The sequence below is a fragment of the Pseudomyrmex gracilis genome, unplaced genomic scaffold (genome assembly GCF_002006095.1).
Source record: "Pseudomyrmex gracilis isolate BER0280 unplaced genomic scaffold, ASM200609v1 scaffold_0, whole genome shotgun sequence".
Lineage (NCBI taxonomy): Eukaryota > Metazoa > Arthropoda > Insecta > Hymenoptera > Formicidae > Pseudomyrmex > Pseudomyrmex gracilis.
The window spans coordinates 1,300,958-1,322,757 of NW_018020584.1; the positions used below are offsets into that span (position 1 = coordinate 1,300,958).

General features: G+C 42.4%; 1 protein-coding gene across 1 annotated transcript in view; it reads left to right on the plus strand.

Annotated features, from left to right (window-relative positions):
• The window catches only part of LOC109863881, a 395,995-nt gene that overhangs the window by 53,614 nt on the left and 320,581 nt on the right, over window positions 1-21,800 (plus strand). The window contains exon 3 of the mRNA XM_020444540.1: window positions 19,535-19,632. Coding sequence (XP_020300129.1) covers window positions 19,621-19,632 — 12 coding nt within the window. The 5' untranslated portion in view covers window positions 19,535-19,620. The remainder of the gene's footprint in view (window positions 1-19,534; window positions 19,633-21,800) is intronic.

A 21,800-nucleotide genomic window follows, 5' to 3' on the forward strand; every position in this document is an offset into this window, starting at 1 on the left:
CGACGACGACGACGACGGACGACGACGAGATCTCGTATCTCGTTGCGGGTTGACACCTGGCGTATGCAGGCGGTTTACGGAATACATCGTCTTCAGCCGGATAAAGGGGAATGGGAGAATGTAGCTGACCTTGTCGAAGGCCGGCGCCCGCAAATTGCATGTTCATGTAAACCCGAAATTTTCGATCCCGGCATAATGCGCATCTAATGAAGATGTGATAATCGAGTTTGCCAGGTATTACGAGCGCTAATGGTCGTTGGTAGTCGAGTTTGCCAGGTATTGCGAACATCAATGGTCATTGATAGTCGAGTTTGCCAGGTATTATGGACACCGACGATCATTGAAATGTTTATTATGATAGTAATGTAAGCGTTAAATCATATGCGTGACATATGCGCGCAATGCATGAGCATCATCATGCTGATGTGATCTTCATTGCTTTTCCTATTGCTTTTTCAACAATTATGTAACGTGTAATTTTTCACGTCACTGAACGTTACACTGTTATTAATGCTTAGGAAACGCGAGAACGTAAACACATCACGTAAATAACAAAGAAGCACATATCACAAATTACAAACTTGTTATAATTAAGAAATTATTATGGGATTTAGAAATTTTTGATTTTTTTTGTGTTTTAGAAGACAAATGAGCAGTTTTTTTTTCGTCGAATTTCTCGGCCTCGTTTTATCACGTGCGCGCATCGCGCTGTCTAGAAGAGTAGACTGCACAGTCCACTCGACTGCCATCGTCGCCGTTTCTATTTCCGACGATTCCGACTAACGTTTGCTACCGTTGAGTGTGTGCGTGTGTGTGTTGCAGGGATTACGTTCGACGCGAATTGGATGCAGTGACGTCATTGGGAGTTAGCTCGACGGTGAGTAAAGTTATGCACGAATTCGGTTGTATTCAGTCTGATCGCGATTCAGGCCAATTCAAAACATCGACTCTTTTGGCTCGCATTTCCGTGCCAAAAAAAAAAAAAAAAGACTTTGGACGCGCGCACGACTTGGATAGATATTCTTTCATGTTAAACACGATACGAGATCAATTTATAGACTGAAATCGTGTTTTCGATATAACACGACATAGTTTCAGAGCAGTTTACTTACCCTCTTTAAAAAAAACTTAAGGACATTATTCGAAATTCCTTATTTTCTTTTCTCTTTTGTTACGTTTCTTTCAACTTTTAATCGTGTCTCGATTTAGCGAGAGCTTTTTCAAAAAATATTGATCAAATCTTCGTATTTATGTTTGAAATGTCATCGATATATCATGTGTTTAGAAAAGTATCAGGAACGTAGAATCCTGTTTGCTCGGCTCCCGCTCTCGCGGTAAGTAAAATACACTGTAACAGGGTTAGCCGGGCTATGAATAAATTTAGCACCGACCGAGATTATAGGGTGTAGAGTGAGAAAGAGGGTGGGGATAAAGAGAGAGAGAGAGAGAGAGAGACTAGAAGGAGAGTAATAATATGTGAGAGAGGAGACATTTTCAACCTGCGAACTTACCCCTCTTTCCCTTCGCGATGACGTTATCATGCAACCCTCTGCTACGTGGAGCTGCAAACCGCGCGCATACACGCTCGTAAATGTAAGCCCCGTGTGCGAGGCGTCTGTAAGCTCACGACGAGAAAGCTTCTCGACAAAAAAAGTTGAATGGAAGGGAGAGAGGGACGCGCGAAAAGAGAAGAAATGACAGAGACAGAGGAGAGACAGAGAGACGGTCGCGCTCGAAAACATTTACAGCGAATCGGATTAACGCGGGTATTTAATCCCGCTCGCGGCTTTCTCGTCGGCGAAATAAAAAGGGGACAGGTAAAAAGAGGGACGCGAAAAAAGATTGCGCCGCGCGACGTACACAGAACGAAATCGCGGACATAAAGGGTTTGCTCAGCACGGAGCAGAAAGAGAACGAGAGAGGAAGTGAGAACGCAGTCTTCGGTGAAATCTCATCTCTTTAATGGGAACAGTTCTTCCGCGATGAGCAAAGCTTTCCCCGGGAAACTTTCGTCAAATATAAGGATTTCTGATAACATGAACAATGCAAAAATACAGGAAATAAAAATAAGTGAACATAATAAGGTTAACGTGTTTGTAGTAAAAATTAATAAATAATAAGTATATATACATATAAATTAATATGTCTCTTTTTTAAACAGATACTTTTATTGAGAAAGATTTTTACTTTGCTTGTTGCAACAATAACAAATATTGGAAAAGTATTTAATTTATAAATCCGTTTGTTCTACATGTAAGAACTGTTTAATTTGCTTCGTTAAATAGCTTTGATTCTACGTTAATGCAGTTTTGTTCAGCTTGAACGCACACTTTGCGCGGCAAAATAGAGTTTTATAAATAACGCGCGGTAAATCCGAAAAAATGACGTTCTGAGAGAGATAGAAAGAAGGAGAGACAGAGAGAGAGAGAGAAAGTGGGACCTTATTTAAGAAATTGCAATTTTCCTTACGTCATCTGCACACTGTTGGCTTCGCTGTTGCGCCGCAACGGCTGTCGATATATTCCGCGTACGTTGTAACGACGTGCGCTGCTTGCTCGCCCCTTCGCGCCTTCATTTTACAACCGTAGCGAAACAGGCAACAGCAGCGCAACATTTCCTTCAGTTTCCATCAAATCGTAGCAGCGAGTCGAAACATCAGTGGATGGCGGGCGGAGAACACGCGGCGGCGGGAGCACGTATCGCTCAGACATTCGTCCGCACTCGGCTGGCTGCTTCACGGCAAGCATTCGCAATTTCGCTTTTCTCTTACTTCCCGTCCCTCTTCGGCCTCTCGTATTTCGCGCGCGATACTGATGGAAAACGCAACCTTTACGTCTTCCTGAGAGCTAAGCGGTGATCGTGACGGGCCGATTTCGCGCTGCGGAACGATCTACTACGATCGGGGAAACCTGGTGAAAAATGGACCGGGTCAGATCGTATATGGGGCCGGTTCGCTCCAGTTTGCGCGAAAGGCAATACATGATCTCGGACGAGTTTTCATAAATCTGGCGTCAATATTGGTGGAAACTTGCGCGATGCGCCGCCTCTTGTTGTCTCTGTCCCGTTCCAATGTAAGCGTTTTCATGTTCGAAGCAAATAGTTGAAGTCAGTAATTAGTTTAGTTAGTTTTTAATCTGCGAAAAAAAATCGAATAGTTTATGATTCTGTTTATTGTTATTTATGAAAAACTGCAAGTTTTAGAAAAAAGTTGGAAATTTAATTAATTGTAGCTATTGCTGCCAAATGTTCTTTGCATTTGCGTTGCTTCAATCTATTAACCGGTATTCTTTCCGACCTTGATCAACGCTACTCTTTTTACGGTGGTTTGCCTCTATTTGTGGAGCTTCGAGAGAAGCGAAAGTAGAAGCTCTCTTTCTCTCTTTTCTCAACGGAAACGTCCAAACGTGATACCTACTTAATTACCGAGGCTTTTGTAAGCGAAACGAGGCGAGTGCTCGAAAAAGGGACGGCAAATCGGTGAAAAGAGAGGCAAAACGATACAACGATACCGATGTCGAGAGAGACTCGCGGGAATATCCATTGCTAAGGGGCATTTGTATGTAAATGGCCTCATAGTTGCGAAAGTCTCGTCGAGAGGAGCAGAACCGGCAGAGTGAAGCTAACGAGACCGATCGTCTCGGCGAGAAAAAGAAGAGACATCAGAGGCAAAAAGAGAACGCCGGAGCGAGGAAATAAAACGATCGCGTTTAAGTTTGGACTCGCGTCTGCCGTTAATGTTTCTCCGACTGTTTTCCCCTTTTCGTTGTCTTTTCCTTCTTCGCGCGGACCAACATCTATTTCCTATGTTGCGTTGCTTCTGTTGGTGAAGCTCGAAACTTCGTTCGCCAATCGTCTCTTGGAATAGTCTGCCATTTCCGACGGACAATTGAAGAGCCGCGTGGCTAAACAAGGCGCACTGCATTTTCACGGAAGACAAATTGCGCTTGTAAATACAGCGTGTTACTATTTTCTGTGTTGTGTTGAGCGCACGATATATTTTGAAACATATTGAGACGTTCATTAACATGAATATTGTTTGCGTGCAAAATTAGATCATATGTTACACATTAGTTTTCTGTATCTTTAATTCGAAATTTACAAATATTTTACAATTATTTATTTTCTCTCTGTTTATATTTTCGACTCGCTGTCTGCTCTTGCGCACATATGTAGGATCATCTCTGTTATACACATCAGACGATAGTTTCGTGTAGCAAAAATATATACACAGAACGCGTTCAAAATATCGCATACAGTATTCCGAAAGCAGCGTATTTATCATCGTTGCGTAATCCTTCCTTTTATGACGGGAGAGCGGATTGTCATTGGTTCGATATTTACGATAATACGTGGGACTTTACATCCGATAAAGAATTTCCGCGTTCGATTACGTTTGAGCGCGAGATATACGGATCTGGACCGAATCCACGTTCCTGAATAAATCATTGGTGTGCGATCGAACGCATACAGCCCGGCCGCGCGGATGAGATACAAAATAACGCGAAGACTAAACACGAATTTATATACGGCATCGTATATTTATTTAGGATGGAATTTATATTTCTTCCCCGACAGGCGGTAAAACGAGATATATGAAGCTCGTCCCTAAAAGCTGTGGCATCGCAGTTTACAGTCGCGCACAACGGCGGCGCAGCAACCCAAGTCGGTCGTATACGTGCGTACGACGTGCGCGGAACGGACTTGTCCGGCAAATAGTTGGAAGCTCCCCGTGGCCGTATATCATCCCGATGGGATTTATGCAACTGGCACGCACGCACACACACGCGTGTGTGTGTGTGCGCGCGCGCGCGCGCGCTCACCTGCACGCGTGCACGCGTCGGCTTAACTCAAGGTGGCAGCGCGTACGTTGCTGATGATGCCTCGCGACGCGTCGCGACGCCGCATCTCACCGAGTGTCACATTGTAGCGAGCGATATAGGATTACCCTGGTGTAGAATGTGCGCGATGCGGAGAGACACGTCAACTTAAATTTCATCAATCATACGCGGGATACATAGGCGTGTGCCGTATACGTACGAGTACATGCGATACGCGCGATTATATATCATTCGTGTTTACTCCCGTCGCTATTCTTAGCTTTGACACTTTTTCGCGTACGGATCTCTTTTTGTATCCACAATGGTAACATCCGCGACCTCGAGATCGGAGATCGAATCGATACGTACGGAGATTTCCGACGGGACAAGTGCGCTCTCAGCCTACAAAGCGATTCACTGTTCGCACGATTAGCACGGCCTCGCGAATGGCTGACATGAATCTATAATTGCGTTCCTTGTGACGCTTAATACATTTTAGTCGATTGTATTGGATTATCTATTCCCAACGCGCTTACAAGTCTCTCTTGGTAACACGAGACATATGTTAGGTTAAATGGTATAATAGTTCCGCGCGCACGTACGCGAGAGATTTATTCGGAGAGTTGTCTTTTAATATCGACACACGCTCAGCGCGGCAGATTCAAGCTATTGAACGGATAATGAGTTGCCATTAGCGTTGGCACAGCGGCAACGGCTCGGATCGACTCGCAACTCGACTGATTGCTGCGTCGACATCATCGTTGCGATGGCTTTATGCGCACGACGCTCAATCATCTCAAAGCGAGATCGCTTTTCTACGCTGTAACATTGCAACAATTAATGTAGAAATGCGACAATTAATAATAATATTGCTAATTAATCGTTTTTTAGATTTAATTGCCGTAATAGTGCGTTATTATTCCAAAAAAAAAAAAACGCGAAAAACCAAGTATTTGACAATCGCAACGTGTATGAAAAATTCATTGGAAACCTCGGAAGAAGTCACAATTTTTTGTTGACAATCAATTGAACACGTTACCACTGATCCGACTTGTCGGACACATCCCGAAGGTGTTTTTTTTTCCAAAGTGGTCGTTGCACGAACCGGTCGGGGCACGTGACGCGTAATGGGTCGAAGAAATAAAATGGAGTAGCGGAGATAAGATAACCACGACGCGCGGAGGCACTATAGCGCGGCAGAATGACAGTGCGATAAAGCCGTAGACAGCGAATCGGTCCCGTGTAGCCAATCATTGGGGGATCCTCCCATTCCCTGTTTAATCGTCTCAGCAACCTGGGTTCCGGCGGGCCGATAATGAATACGCCCCGTAGTGCAGTTAGGTACATCTGCAACCGACCATCGAGACATTCTCCGCGAGCGAGAGAAGACCTCGTCGAGCGAACGTCCGTTTCGCTTGAGAACTACGCCTGCGAGAGAGGAGATAGTTGTCCCGAGGCCTTATCAGCGATGAATATTACTACCTGACTTCTGTTCCGCGGAAATTAGGAGAATCGACATGGTTTCGAGAATCAACCGTTCGCGCGCTTGGAAAATTTCCGCGTCTCGTTTTTGTCTCTTGTACGCGATCCAAAAATCTCGCAACGAGAAGACAAGCAAGTAAAAGCGCGAAAAAGGTCGATAATTGTTCGACATCGGAATTCACTTTAATCGATTAAAAAAAAAAAAAAAAAAACAGGAAGATTCTTTCTCAAATATATTCCGCTTTAAGACAAATGTTCTCTACCATTGATTTATTTGAACGCAGTTGATTTTTTTTTTGCGCCACTTTTTTACGAAGATGACATTGTTTTGAGAGGTGCATATTCACGAGAGAAATTGCAAATGTGGCAGGATCGCGCATTGATCGAGCCGCACACATACATCGGAACGCCGCTAAGTTTGCTCAAAAGCGAGCATGCGAACCCAGTCCTTAACCCGGAGTTCAAGTATCGGCGAATTCCGATCGGTCCATCGCGATAGAGGAGGACGAGCGATCTCGTTGGAGTTTGCTCTACGCGCACATCGTGTTTAATATCTCTACGGTATTCCGCGCTCTATGAACAAGCTCTAGTGCATCAACCGGGGGAGATGCCGGTTTTACCAAGGTTTGAGTTGGGGAGGGCAAATCGCGCCCATCGCGTACTCCACGTGCGCATACATTCCGCAGAACAGGATGTGATCGCCCCGGGCAAGGTGAATCAAGATGAATAAAGCGGTCGCGTCGTGTCCTCGCCATGAGATTGCTCCGGACATGATTTACGCCGAAACAAAGTGACGATTTCGCAGGTGGTTCGACGCGGAATCCGACGTAGCGTCGCGCGTCGTGTTTAATGGCGCTCGTACGTGCAATTACGCTAACGGCCGTGGGTTGCGGGGATGAATTGCGCGTGTCACGACGTTCCCGAGTAGTGGGAAATGGTCTATTCGGACGGCCGTTTGTGTGTACCGCGCATATACCTACCTATCTGTGCGCTTGCCATTGTTTAATGACTGCGAGAGTCGCACGAAGATCTTTGACGAGATTTTAGAGCACGACGATGTTTTCGGACAGGCATGATCTGATTTTTCGTTGTATAATTGAATTCTACGAAATTTTCCTATATTTCATGTCATTGTTTTTCAATATTTACAATTAACTCTTCAGAATTGAATATCTCACAATAAAAGAGACTATACATAATTTTTTAAATAATTAGGTACATTCAGTTGCTACAATTAATAGTTTTTATAACCTTTTCTTCAACCGACAACTTAAAAGATCACATGCGCGAGCACGCGGCGGACTCTATAATCAACTTACGTTCAAATGCTATCTGTTTATTAGAGCTACTCGTTAATTGAAATGTCTGTGACAGATGCGTTACACTCAGGTCGTTTGGCGGGTGCGTGTATTCTCACGTATGTACGACGACATCATCTACACGTATAGGATACGCAGACACTGATAGGTGTTGGATTCTACAGGAACAAAACGGAGAGCATCTGCGACCAAGCGTGTACAGGCATTTACGCGTGTATAGGAGGCAAATGGAGCTACAAGTGTCGGTAACGCTTTGGCACGTTTGCATTTACAACAACAATAATAATGGAAACACGGAAAGAACCGCTCGAGAATTACAGATTGAACAAAAATACTGAATTACTTGCAATATCGCTCCGATATTAATAATGAGCACATGACACACGCGCGTTTGCCGAGTCGCGTCACGTTGTCGAGATTGTATTCGGTTTGGACCTCGGAACAGATTTTGGTTCGATTTCGCGAGACGTGCTTTCAATTTCGCGCGCGCGAGCATTCGTCCGTCGTGGTGTTTTCTCTCTCCTCGCTCGTAACGTCGCGCCGCGACATTCCACATGGCTTACCGATTCGCAAACGTACTCGCGCGCCTCGCTGCGCGTTTCACATTTGCGTGCAAACGAGGCCGCATTCAGACGCGACCTAGGTATTGCTCGTATTTCAAACACATAGCGCGTTTCTCGTATCACTTCGGAATCGCGTATCTACCGCAACGCGAATAACTGCGCGCCTTTTAATGGTCGCGTATATGTTTTCCGGCTGAATGAAACATTTTTTCTAAACGGAATAAAAGAGACACGTACGTTTTTCTGTTGAAAAACAAAAATTCTGAATAAAAATGATCAGTAAAGTTTATTACACCGCAAATCTTTTTCTTCTTCAAAACGTGATAAAAACTTATACATTCGCAACGTTTTCCAATTGATAAAGATTTGAAAAATATATCACTGTTGATATAAAAAGAAAGAGAATGAGTATAAATTCCGGTATAAATACTTGTTCATTTTAACGGGGACAATTCGATGTACAGAGTCACGGGATTATTATAGTTACACTCGACATGTCGCCGAGAATCAGAGCAGACGTTTTGCTACGTGAGCACGAAACTCGCATGCATGATCTCAGAGGCATGTGTCAACCCGATCGGACAAGAATGTCAGGTGGTCGCGTCACAGACCCACCAGCTGTCCATCAATTCTGTCCATGGGGTACACGAGGGGGGAGTCTCGTGTTCTGTGATTGCGTCCGCATGCCGGTTGGATTTCACGTGGAAATTGCGACTTTGTTCCCTTCGGCGGTGTTTCTCTTTCCTTCGTCCGCTGGGGCCGATGCTCGATGTCGTCGTAAGACGACGACGACGACGACGGCGACACGGAGAATAATGAAGTTCTGCGTTACGAAAGATAGCCGCGAGACATCTTGCGAGTCTGGCTGGAAGTTAAATTCGATACGTCGGTCTCGCGTAGTACTTACCGGTTTTGCAAGCGATCGACGGGAACGTAACAACTTCTACGATGTGATAGACGGTTTAAGTGTGTGACGTCAGAAGCGGAGAACACTTTATCGAAATTTTCCGGAAAAAATCTACTGTTTTTTTTTTTTTTTCCTAAACATGTACACCTGCAAGATAAAAATGTTGAGGCAAACTTGACAAATATCTTAGAAATATAAATACGTGTGTAGAAATGAAATCGAAGTTGTAACACGCAAATCAAGATTAGAATAAAACGTCTGATTTGCGAGAGAAATGTGTGATACTTTTTTTTATATTTTATCTTAACATATCACTTGGATCGATTGCTCTCTTTGAACATTCTTATTCCGCGAGAACAATCGAAATTCTCCGCCTCTTCTTTATTCGACGGAACATTGGTACACGAAGTGAAGCGGACGGATATTCTTAAATTCTTTATGCACACGGGAGTTGCTGTCGGCTCGATGCACGCAGTTCACTTGCAATTGCAAGATGTGCATCGGAACCCATTCTTCTTCCTCTCCGCATGCCTCACAGCGAAAGCCCGTTCAATAATATCCCGCCCAATTTCACCCGATCTTTCACGTGTTTTGCGAGTCTCGTGCATAAGCTACGAACGTGTTGCATCTTTTTTTCTCTCTCGTCTTGTTCATCGCATTCTCTCGTCTTTTCCATCTTGCCGCGACTCTATGATCCGCGCTACCGCGTTACGTTACGTCGGAGCACCAGCCAATCCGACATATCAATATTGAAGTTGCATCTGAATGATGCAATCCCCGTTTCCCTGATCGCTCTGCCAAGTTATCCTCTTCCCCCCGTCTCTCTTCATTTTCTTTTTTTTTTTTTTTCATTTTCCATTTCACTCCGCGTTACGCTCGATCTCCCCATATTTTCTTTGCGCCGGCGTGGATAGTTAAACGGGCAGCGTTAAAAACACGCCCGGGGGGGGAGAGAGGAAGAGGGACGGAGAAGAGCAGGAGAGAGTGGCAGAATTGAAAATGGAGAAACAGCGCCTGTCACTTTGCATTTTGCCACGCTGCAGAATCTCGTTATCCTTCAATAATATTTATCTGCCAGTCATGGTGATCGCCTGGCGATGGTGTGGCAGGGAACCGCGTATTTGCGCAGAACGCCAGTGTATCGCGCGTATCATCGCCAAAGCGCCGATGAATGCGACCGCGATAGTTATAATTGCTCTCCATGCGATTATAACTATCGCGCGAGTCCGAGCGTAATCGAAATGGCCTCTCTCCGGTGGCACTAGATATAATAATTTGCGTTACATGTTTAGTTTATACGTAATCATATACGATTATAATCGCGAGTGAGAAACAGTGTATAAAATTACAAACAAAATTATAAAGCTGGGAAAAATGTTCCAACTAAGTATTAGGATCTATACGAGCCAATATGCCGGATGTACGTGCAAATGTACATACATTTTTTTTTTAACGTGTAAATTAATACACATGGAGATTTGTGAATTAAATTCAATTCAAAGAAACAAAATTTCAAAATAGAAATTCTCAAAAAAATCTGCAAATATTGGACTTGCAAATTTTGACAATCGATACTTCTGCAGAAAGTTGCAAATTTTGCATTGAATAAATAAAGTTCTAATTTTTAATAAAGCTAACAGATGAAAACATATACGCACTGTGTAAAAGAGCCGATTTCTATTGATGATTCGACTGCCGCGCATAACGGTGTTTAACATTCCGAACGCATACCGTCGTACGGTTCCGGGATTTCGATCCGCGATGCCGGTTAACGCGAGCAATATCGCGATATTCTCGAGAGAGGCGCGAGCACAACCCGCTGCCTCAAGACACTCTCGCTTACTTCCGATCGCGGTGGCTCCTCTTTTTCTTCGTGCTCTCGTGTGTACTTACGTGATCGAATACGTAAGCAGGTAGTGTGGCTGGCCTGTTCTCTCTCCTTCTCCCCTTTCGTCGTCGTTTTACTTCTTTTCTCTCGCGCCGTCTTATCCCTCTTCGATCCAGATGGAAATCCAGATAGAATTCGGGTTATTTGCGGGGATATTTTACCTCGGAGTACGGAGTAACGTCTCGATTTTCTCCCTCGTCTCTCCTCATCTCTCCGTCGTTTTATCCTCGATTGAATTTTCGGCGGAACGTGCACTCGCGCCTCTGTACGTAATCTCGTCGCCGGTAACGACGGACATCAACTATACGCGTTTGATATAATTGGAAGAGTGAGACTCGAAACGATTCTTGTTTTTGACAAAAAGGTATTTTATTTAACTACTTAAAATATATTAAAACTTAAACGCATGCAATTATTTCGGCTACGAATTACAATTTGATCAAGTTTCAGGTTCCAAACTGCAATTATGTTGTAAGTTGAGGAAATTAAAAATATATGTTTAAATATTTCTCTCTTTTTTTTGTCTCTCTTTCTATCAAGGTCAATAAACCAAGGTAGAAAATCTGAGCTGAGCTTTTGCGCGCTTTTTTGTGTTACGAAATGATATTTACTTCGTGCTTAATTAAAGCAGCAAGGATCCGAAAAGGGAACGTAGAAAGAATAATGAGCGCGAGACAGAGGCTACGTTCTGATGTGCACTTAGCATTTTGCAGGAATATGCGCTTTATACTTTTGTGCAAGCAAGGCCATACATTTTACGTCAAAAAAAAAACTTAATTCGAAGCTGAAGAAAGACTCGGCCGGCGAACGTCGCCTTTTAAACGTTACATTATGAGCTCGAATTAGTTTAGTTGCCTTCGGTGCTTTAACTTCGCCGACCGAATGTAAAAACTTAAACCATAAACTAAAGATACAAAAATGTACCGCTGGCAGAAAAAAACGTTTGAATGAGATGTGTAAGCGCGAGATACTGCAGCGTTAAAACGACGCGCGACGTATCATCCGTTTAGACAACCGTGTGCAGCGATACACAGAACTGTGTTCTGTGCTTTACGACAAACAATGTGTTTGTAATTGATAACGCGGTAATTCTGTGACATTTTCTCTCACAAAAAAATCCATGTGTACCGCAAAGTGCGCGTTTTTGAGTCGAATGTATTGCATCTATTGTTGCCTCTCTTCCGCGGTGCCGATTGGTTGGTTGATCGAGTCGAGTTAAATCGAATCGGTCGATCAAGAATAAATGATGACAGAGAAGCGATTTTGACAGTTCGTTATATACGAGGGAGAAAATTAAAAACGTGACTATAAAGTCACGTGACAGAAAGAAGAAAATCAACACGTGACTAAAGTAACGTGACAGTAATTTATATTATATATAACATTAAATAATATATATTATACATATAATTTATTAAATATTTATAATATATTTTACTTTATATTGTATTATATGTATTATATACATACTACAATAAGGTCACTGACCTCGGCCGCGCGACCTTGGCGGGGTCAGTGACCTCGCCGTAGTTATGTGATCAGCGCGAAAAAAATTTCTTTATTCGTTTTCTGAATGAAGGTTTTATTGTAACTTTATTATAAATTGAAAGTTTATAGTTTCTACTTATTTCGTGCCAAGTTTGAAAACAATTTAGTTAAAAAAGTTATAATGGAGGTGTTGCCGGCGCGAAAAAATCCGTTTTTTGAATTAATTTTTCAACATACATTTAAAGTATATAGTTTATAGTTATTTAGTGCCAAATTTCAAAACAGTTTACTAAAAAAGGTATATCGGAGGTGTTGCCGGCGCAAACCACTACTGTGCTTTGTCATTCTTTCTTTTTTGTATTAAAACGCGCTCGTATATGTATGCCATCTGGCAGCAAGCACACGAACGTGCACACAATTTGGTCGCACGATGTTTCTGAATCGTGAAAATTTTACTTCGAAACTTTATCGTCGTGTATCTCGAAAAATCAGAAACAAACAACAAAAACGCAAGAATACTTTTTTTTTTTATTTTTTCAACATGAATCGAACGAGTCTAAAAAGAAGTCGATCGATTCAGTCGATATCAAAAACTGGCTGATTAAAAATTTCCCTTCTATTGAATTGCTTGATTTTCGCGTATAAGAGGCATAGTGTGTTAGCGCAGTTCGAGCGCCACTTCGTTGCGCGTAAACTTGGCGCGAGGTACTACCGTGCCTCTTGATATATATTGTACATAATATATATATATAATATATAACATATATGTATATAATAATGTTTCTAAACTTTTGTTCATATTCCAATAATTTCACGACAAAGAATAAAGATCGAGATAAATGCACGCATCAGCGCATCAATAATCAACGTTTAATTGTGTTATAAGCAATTCTATCGTGACAAATACAATTGAAAAGACAATGCAATAAGCCAATAACAATACGATTTCGATCTGAAGCTTTTCAATTTTCCGCGTATTAAACTCAAATGACAAAAGTCTTCTAACGAGATTGCGCAAGACTGATATTTTTTCAATCTGATGCTTTGCTGACGCAGTCACACATTTATAAACAGTATTTCTCGTCGCTTTTCAATATCGACGTGGTTGATATTACGATATGGCTGCAGGCGCAGGCAAGGTGAACGTCGAACGATTATCGGTTTAAATATTTCGTGTATCCTGATTGAATTTCCCTTAACGAAGTGTAACTATATTACCAGTGTAAAAGCCTGTTAACTTATCCTGTAATGTCTCGACGAATTAACGTCGTCGCACTGCGAAACTTAATTTTGACCCGTATCCCGTTAACGCGGCAGTTAGGGAATATACTAGAGAAAGCCATTTTGGATTTCTAACGGGCGAGATCCCCGTTGGTCGGTCATGTAAATGCAAGAACTGCTTTTGTAAGGGGGAAAGGGGAAGGGTAACTGCAAGTGAGATAATACCGTTACTTGTGTAAGTTTAATTTAACTGTCCCGATTCTGCCTTACATATACAAAACAGTCGTAGACGAGACCTTAGTCTCGGGGCTCCCCGTAGTTAAATTAAACTTCCGTCTCGTATGTGTCTATTGTACGTATTCTGATTTTGCACTGATACGTACGAAAGAAAATATACACAATACCAATTAGGTTAAACCGTTACGACGAATGCACGTGTTTTCTTAAAGAAATCACAGAGAGAAGAGAGCAAAGAGATAGAGAAAGAGAGAGAGAGAGAGATTCGAAATTAAAATTGGAATAAAATTAAATGTGACGCAATCAGACTACGAGTGCGTTGATTCAGTAATGTCGATGTTCATTTTTCTCTTTGGAAAAAGAAAAACTCTCGTGCTAGAGCATCGTTGTGAGAATCGGAATGACAAACGGTTCTCACCGGTCGTCATTCTGAATATTCAACGCTTTCCGTTGTAAAAGCATCCGCTTTGTTTCTACATACATTCGCCTCTTACTTCCTTTTACTCGATTAAAATCTCCATCAAAATTTTCGAAAGCGGATACGACAGGCATGTGAAGTTGTGTAGAAGCCGCAGTAAAGCAATTTCACAAAACTCTTGTATAACTACTTGACTGACAAAGTTAGGTCACTGGATTTACGATGTATATACGAAAATTTTGTATTACGATGTCATTAACACGCTTGAGAGAGAGATTTATTTACAATTAAATTAATTATTATTATCGCGATGACACAATTCTATATGTAATTATTAAAACTGTATGTATACAATATATTTGAGATAAAAAGATGAAAGCAGTTTTAAATCTGGATTACGGGTGGATATAATGTTTGTTTTCTCGCAAGGCGTAATTAATCAGTTGCAAAATAACAATTTTGTCAACCAAAAAGAAGAAAAAGTTACGTCAATCAAACATATAATTTTCAAAATATGTGACACGTTGGATCACACAAATATTAGCTTTTCTGCATATGCAGAAGATACGTGTGTTGTATATAATTATATCAGTATTGATATGGAAAACACAACATGTTGATCATTATAATTACGATGCGTCGTACATGCGTACATATACATTTTGCATATTAAGCGTGTAATCCGGGATTGCATAAACACCGCTGTATCAGAATTTTTCACTCGACTACCGTTCGAATCAATCCATGCGGTTAATCGTAACAGGCAGTTGACGCAATCGGGCGGAATTAGATTGAGTATTAATTAAATAAATGTCGCGCGCGCGCACAAAAATATCTTAATAATTAATTCACCATGAAAATTTCCATGATCAGTCAAGTGAAAAAAATTGCGATTACAAATCATTTTGTTAGACTGTTCGCTCTTTCTACAACCGACTTTTCTTTAACGATTTCCGCAGTTTTGATCGAAACGAAGATGTTTCCGCCTCATCGCCGACCGAACCCGCGCGAGGACAACGCGGAGCGCAAGAAGCTGAAAACGCGGTTGGGGGATGGAACGGGGTCAAGTTGATTTTATCTCCTTGTAAGCGCGGGTGCGCGCCTTCGAAACCCGACCGACGTTATTTACGGCCAATGCATTTTCATCGGCTTTACGTTGAGGGTGGAGGTGCGCTCGGTTACGAACATCGCGGATGCGCGTATATCGCATGAACTCGATATAAAGCTTCGAGCGCAGCGTCGGATTGGATAAATAATCTTCATGAGAACGAAACGGAGAACAACTTTGTACATTTTACGGATAAATCGTGCATGTTATAATTAATATACACATATGTATATATCGTGCGAATTGTTATTGAATTATTTTTTACCAAATAAACAGGACATTTTCGCAATGAAAGATGTTTTTATTAACTTATCGAATGTATACAATACCGTCATTTAATTGATGATCAGCTCGTTCGTATTGGAATCTGTGTGAATACTTGAGGATTTGAAAGAATTCGAAGTTTGTGCCAATTCATTGCAAACACAGTTTATTTTTTTAAAAAACGACAACAGTCGCGATAACAGTTATCTACGCAGAGCCAAATATCGGACCGTGCGGAAGAAGGGGGAACCACAAGAGTGGCATAAAAAGGGGAGAAAAATGCACAAACTACGCGCCGAATTTACGAGAGCGACGCTGGCTGTTCAAATACTATCAAATTCGAATCCGATTGAGAGCAGAGCTTAGCGATCTCGCCGATCCTTTCCATCTCCGATCGAAGGCCTCGGGAAGGATTTCCATGCTTTTGCCCACGCCGAGTTAACATCGGCGAAATCAGGTCAGAGCTTATCGATCGCTCGGCCGGAATCTGCCGGGCATTTATTTTTTCGCGCTATACGCTCGAAGATGGAGAAGAAAGGAGATAAATACCGGCGAACCGGATATTGAGAGGTAATAAATAGATAACGTAGGTTTCGGACGGCAACCCCCCGTTAAGTGCCGATTTCTTCCCGAAATGTGCACATATCCCGTGAAACGAGGGAGCGAATAGAAAAAAGAAAACGAACAAATTTTCTCTACAGAAGAAAATAAATGAAAATAATGAGAACAATAGTAGACAACAATGTTACATTCTGTACGTGAATGTTTTCTTGTTACTAAAGATTAATTCCAAAATAATTAAATACTTTGCTACTGTGTAGAAACGTTTCGAACGGCTAAGATCTTTTCAAATCGTGCGAATCGTGATAAGCTCGGCATATCCATCACATTTCGCTAACAAATAGCGCACTCGTTTTCTCGCCACTGCCTGTCCCGCTCACTTTCATTTCGCGCGGATAGAACTACGAGGGACGAGAGCGCGGTATATCCTGATAATTATAATCACTCGACAAAATCCCTTTTCCTAAGGCGAGGGGTATGGCGACGACCGTCGGGATCAGGGTTGGCGACCCGGGTGGTGGCGAGTTCGAGAGGGTGGCGCTCTGTGTCGTCTCCGCTCGCTGCGACAGAGGGTGGACAGAGCATTTACATCATTTAATTTATGACCCTCTCCGTCGCGATCAGCTTGGACGACGAGTCGACGCACACGGAGCTGAAGCTGAGCGCGTCACACATGCACACAGAGCAGTCGCCTATACAGTCGCGCGCACTAATGCACCGGTAGAATAAATTTGCATATGCATGTGACCGTGTTCGGACGGAACTGCGCGACGGAAAGAGAGGGAGAGAGAGAGAGGGAGGGCGAGAGAGACGCTGATGGAACATACCTACGGATAAGAGCGAGAATGGAACATACACATCTATGCTTTTCCTCGGAATCGAATGTAGCCGTGAGTCCGCTGGTCATTGCGCGACTTCGTAACAAGAGAAGTAGCCGATCGGATAGTAGCACTGAAAAAGTAACGCCAGTTTGCTTTAAGTAATTCCATTTAGTGGAACTCTCGGTTCACGCTTTCCTTCTACGTGTACTTTTATAGAGATTGCTGCACACTCTTCTCTTTCCCTTTGCTCTTACTCTCTCACTCTCTCTTTCTCTCTCTCTCCTCTAACTTTCTTTTGTTTGCACATTTCTCGTTAATTAACTCGACTAACGAACGGTAGATTCTACATGTTACCGTAATAAGAAACTCTCGTGCACATGAGCGAGTTGGCAAACGCAATTCGTACGAAAGTCAACAATACGCTACGATAATAGAACGTGCATAATGTCCTTTTTCCTTCGGAGGAAGAAAATCGCAGTCTTGCTTTTCTCTATATAGCCGATTGCCGCCACCGGATGACAACTTGTGGGCGGAAACTCCGGGTATTAGCGGCGGCGAAACTCGAGGAAACGGGCCGTCTTATACCATAACCTGTAACGTGTAAACGGGAGTATTTGGCCCGGGGATTACCGAAACTCGAAGTTTGATTGGCCGTGCCAGGGGTATCAAGTTTTGGCGGGGGCGCGTGAAACTTTGGTTAATTTGCTGGGGTGTAGCGGGCGCAGCAAACCGAGTTCGGTGGCGCGAATGTGAGGAGAGCGGAGCGGACCGCACAATGTCGTCTCTGATTGGATTGATTCGTGCCGATCGTTTTTCTTTTCGCGATATCCAGAGCTTTCTATAGAAAATATACGACTCCTTTCGCGAAACCGCTTTTCATCGCGCGGACGCAATAAAAAAAACAACAAATGCAATTTGCATGTAATCGATATTCAGTTTTTATTGTGTGTAGACATTGATACTTATTTCAAAGTTACCGTTAAGGACTTTATTTAACGGTATTTTATAAATTAGCGATACTCATATATATGTGTATAATATTTATAACATTGTACAACCACTTTTGGAAAATATTGCGTTTTACACTATTATGCGCTTCGCGGAAAATGGTGTTTTGAAATAATAATTGATCATTCCCATTTAAATTATTTAAAATACTTTTGTTGCAATTACAGTACGTGTATAAATATAGAATGTGCGAATTGTGTAATCGATATTTTAATCTGTAATATGTAATATTTTATATTTTCAGCGCAAATCATAGGCGTTTATTATTTTAACAACTATAATCTTTATTTTAAAAGTATTTCGAGAAATTATTAGAACATACAAGTTTGATACATTATAGTTTAAATATATTATTTATATTTAAACTACTTTGCATATGTAATGCTGCAACTGCCGTTGCCGTAACCGTTATATTAGTTCGTTAAACATGTCGATACATCACACGGAGAATTTCCAATAAAATTTTCCGTCGAGTTACGCGCGGTTGAGACGTAAAAAGAACGAAGTAGAATTTTCGGCGATCTTATTTTCTCGTTGCAACGAAATTTGAACGCTGGCTCCAGCCGAGGGTGAAGATGCAATTCTTTTAATTACAGAGCCATCTACTGCGATACAGTCTTTTTAAAGCACGCGCGGCAAACGGAGGACCACTGACGCGGAGCGTCCGGCCAAATCGATGCGAAAGTGCTTTCGTGTGACTTCAAATTAAAACGCGCAATTACGCGGGGGCGAATTTACTTCCAATTAGTTTACAATTACTCTTCAATGGGAACTTCCCTCCCGCGCCGTATCTCTTTTTTGTTAGATACATCCTCGTTCGTTTGTCATTGAATTCCTGAAATTGATTCTCGCGCAATGGCACGTCAATGTCGTAACTCGCGCGCTTTTTGTGAATGATTCAAAATTTCGGAAAATCATCGATTTTCGATAATCTAAAGATTGCCGATAACTTTTACTTACGATGCTTTTGGTGTGTTTCATACACATTGCTCATTTTATTCGCTTATTCCCGCGAGTAAGCGCGCATGCTTGTAAAAGACAGTTATCAAACTTAAAACATATATCTTTTTATTACGTTATATTGCCGTTTATTCGCACAGTCTTGCGAAATCACGTTTCGGTATTGCTACCCCCGAGAAATGCCATTCTTGCGGTCTCTTTGCGTCGAATACGCAGCAAAATTGAATTACGCATGTACGCGCGAAATTGAATTCCTCAATTTGTCATGTATATATCGTGTATACGATACGTATTCGCGGTACGTTACAATTGCGGTACGTAGAAAATTTTTTCAGCATTTATTTCTCTTAAAACGTGATATTTCGCGATATTTTCAGACAAAGATAGAAAAAAGCGTTCTAAAAGTATTTTACACGCGATTTTACATTAATGTATCATCAGCGAAGAGTTATTGCTTCATGTTTTGTTATAGAATGTCAGAAGGCAGCATCTGCAGTTGGCTATGGATCGTGTAGTGAAACCACAGCTGCTGCTCTCCAAGCCGTCCCTGATTTCTTCATGGCAGCTACGGTGAGTCAACAACATGCATGATGCGCTCGTAAAGTAAAGAACCGACGACAGAAAGTAAAGAACACAATTCATAATATAACTTTTTTTATATACCATTATCAGTATAACATCATATCGTTAGAGCAGTGTCATATAATGTTCTATGAATGTTCATAGAACGAAAAGTCACACGGGCGAAAGTGTAAAAAATTTATACAAGTCCCTTCAAATTTCTTCTGCGAACGAAAATGGATCTCTCTGTGGAGCTACGTTTTCACTTCTCGCTCGATGTCGTGGGATAACGATTGTTTGTTAGGTCGTGTGCTCCCTCGCGTACATCGTGCGTGTATTTGTGCGCACGGCAGAAACCCACTTCGACCACCCTCACTTCGGCCGTGGCACGATAGCTCGGACACAGTCCAGAATTCCAGACCGCCCCTTCCGGATATTCGTTCGTCGTATATCTTCGGACCGGTCGCGCACTCGGTACGTGCGATCGCTGCTGGTCAAGGAGAGGATAGCGACGCAGAGGGGAGTCACACCGCACGAGTTACGTGCGGCAGTTTAAGGATGGCAGGTGGAGCGCAACCGGCGCAATGACATTATCTACTTACGTTCTACTTGATAACTCGGCCTGATTCCTCACTGTCTGCATCGGACACACGCCGTAATCGGAAGACATAATGCTTAGATCGAGTATCTCGCCTAAGCGCGAGAGAGAGGAAGTTCTTATTTCTGATTGAACATGTGATATGTTTATCTTACGAGTGTTCTTTGTCAATTTTAACTTGCGCGAATTCTTGAAATTTACATGAATCAGTTATTCGAGATAGATATATTTTGATTTTACAAAATCTTCGCGCGATACACGCGCGTGTTTTATGGAATTATTTGGAACTGAAGAGTCGAAGATACATTTTCTTGCGGAGATACGTCGCGAAGTTACACCGCACCATTACACCGACACGAGCAAGGAAGAAACACACAGAACGAAAGGGCCGTAAAGCGAGACGCGCGGCTTCTCGCGTTTAAAGGATGGTGTGTTTAAAATACGCGTGTGTTTCGATGAGGTGCGGGGATCGACGGCTGCAACGCGTTCGAATCGCGTCGACTTTGCTGAATGTGCGGTGGCGTTTCGATTAATAGTTATTGGTTTCGTTGCCGGTTGCGGCCGCTTCGGTTTCCTTTTCTCTTCTCCTCGCCCGTGACGGAGTGGCAACCGCGCATCGGCAGCTCCCAATAATATTAATCGCCTCTGAAATCGCGCCGCGAAACGTTCCGGTCAAGCGAAGGTGCGAGCATCCACAGTACACGAAGGATACACTTGTATTGGCACGAGAACACCGCACAATTGCGCCTTGTGTGCTCGGATAATCGAGAGTTTCGTAAAAGAGACTTCAAAGAGGTCAAATTTATCGCCGTTGCTCGATCCAACGGAAATAAGTGGCGTGATAAAATCGGTATCTATTGAGGCAGTCTAGAGACAAAACTAATATATCGTCAATTTTGCGGAATTTTGTGGAATTTATGCAGATTCGAGATTAGTCGTGCATTTCTTTGAATGGCATTGCGATTCGTTGTAAATACAGATACATAGGTCGGTTTACACATTTTGTAATTCGGTTAACGCTAGATAACGACACTCTCGTTATCGTAGCGCAGCTATTTTGCGATACAAATTGTATCTGCGTAACGATAGTGTCGTTAGCCAGCGTTAACGAGTTACAGAATAGGCCTACTACTATCGCAAATCGCTATCGACGTGAATATTATTTATCTTGATGACCTGAAAGCGACAGGGCGCGACTTACCGCCGTTCCTCGCGCATCGCCAATGTATTGTCTGGCGTTTATCGCTGGTCGATAACGCGTACGACACGCACCTGCGCCAGCGTCGAATTTTACGTCATCGCGTACCATTCCGAGGTCGCTGGCAACCCCAAGTCGCAATAGAAATTACTCGTAAAGCGCGCGCAACATATACCACACAAGTCAATTTTTATATCACATCAAAAAAATTTCAAGTTGTTTCTTTTAATTAATTTTATTAAGTTTACATTATCGTAATAACGATTATTCGAAAAAGTTTGATTATGAAAGTTTGACAAGACGGGAAAAAAAAATATATATCAAGAGGCACGGTAGTGCCTCGCGCCAAGTTTCACGCGCAACGAAGTTGCGCTCGAACTG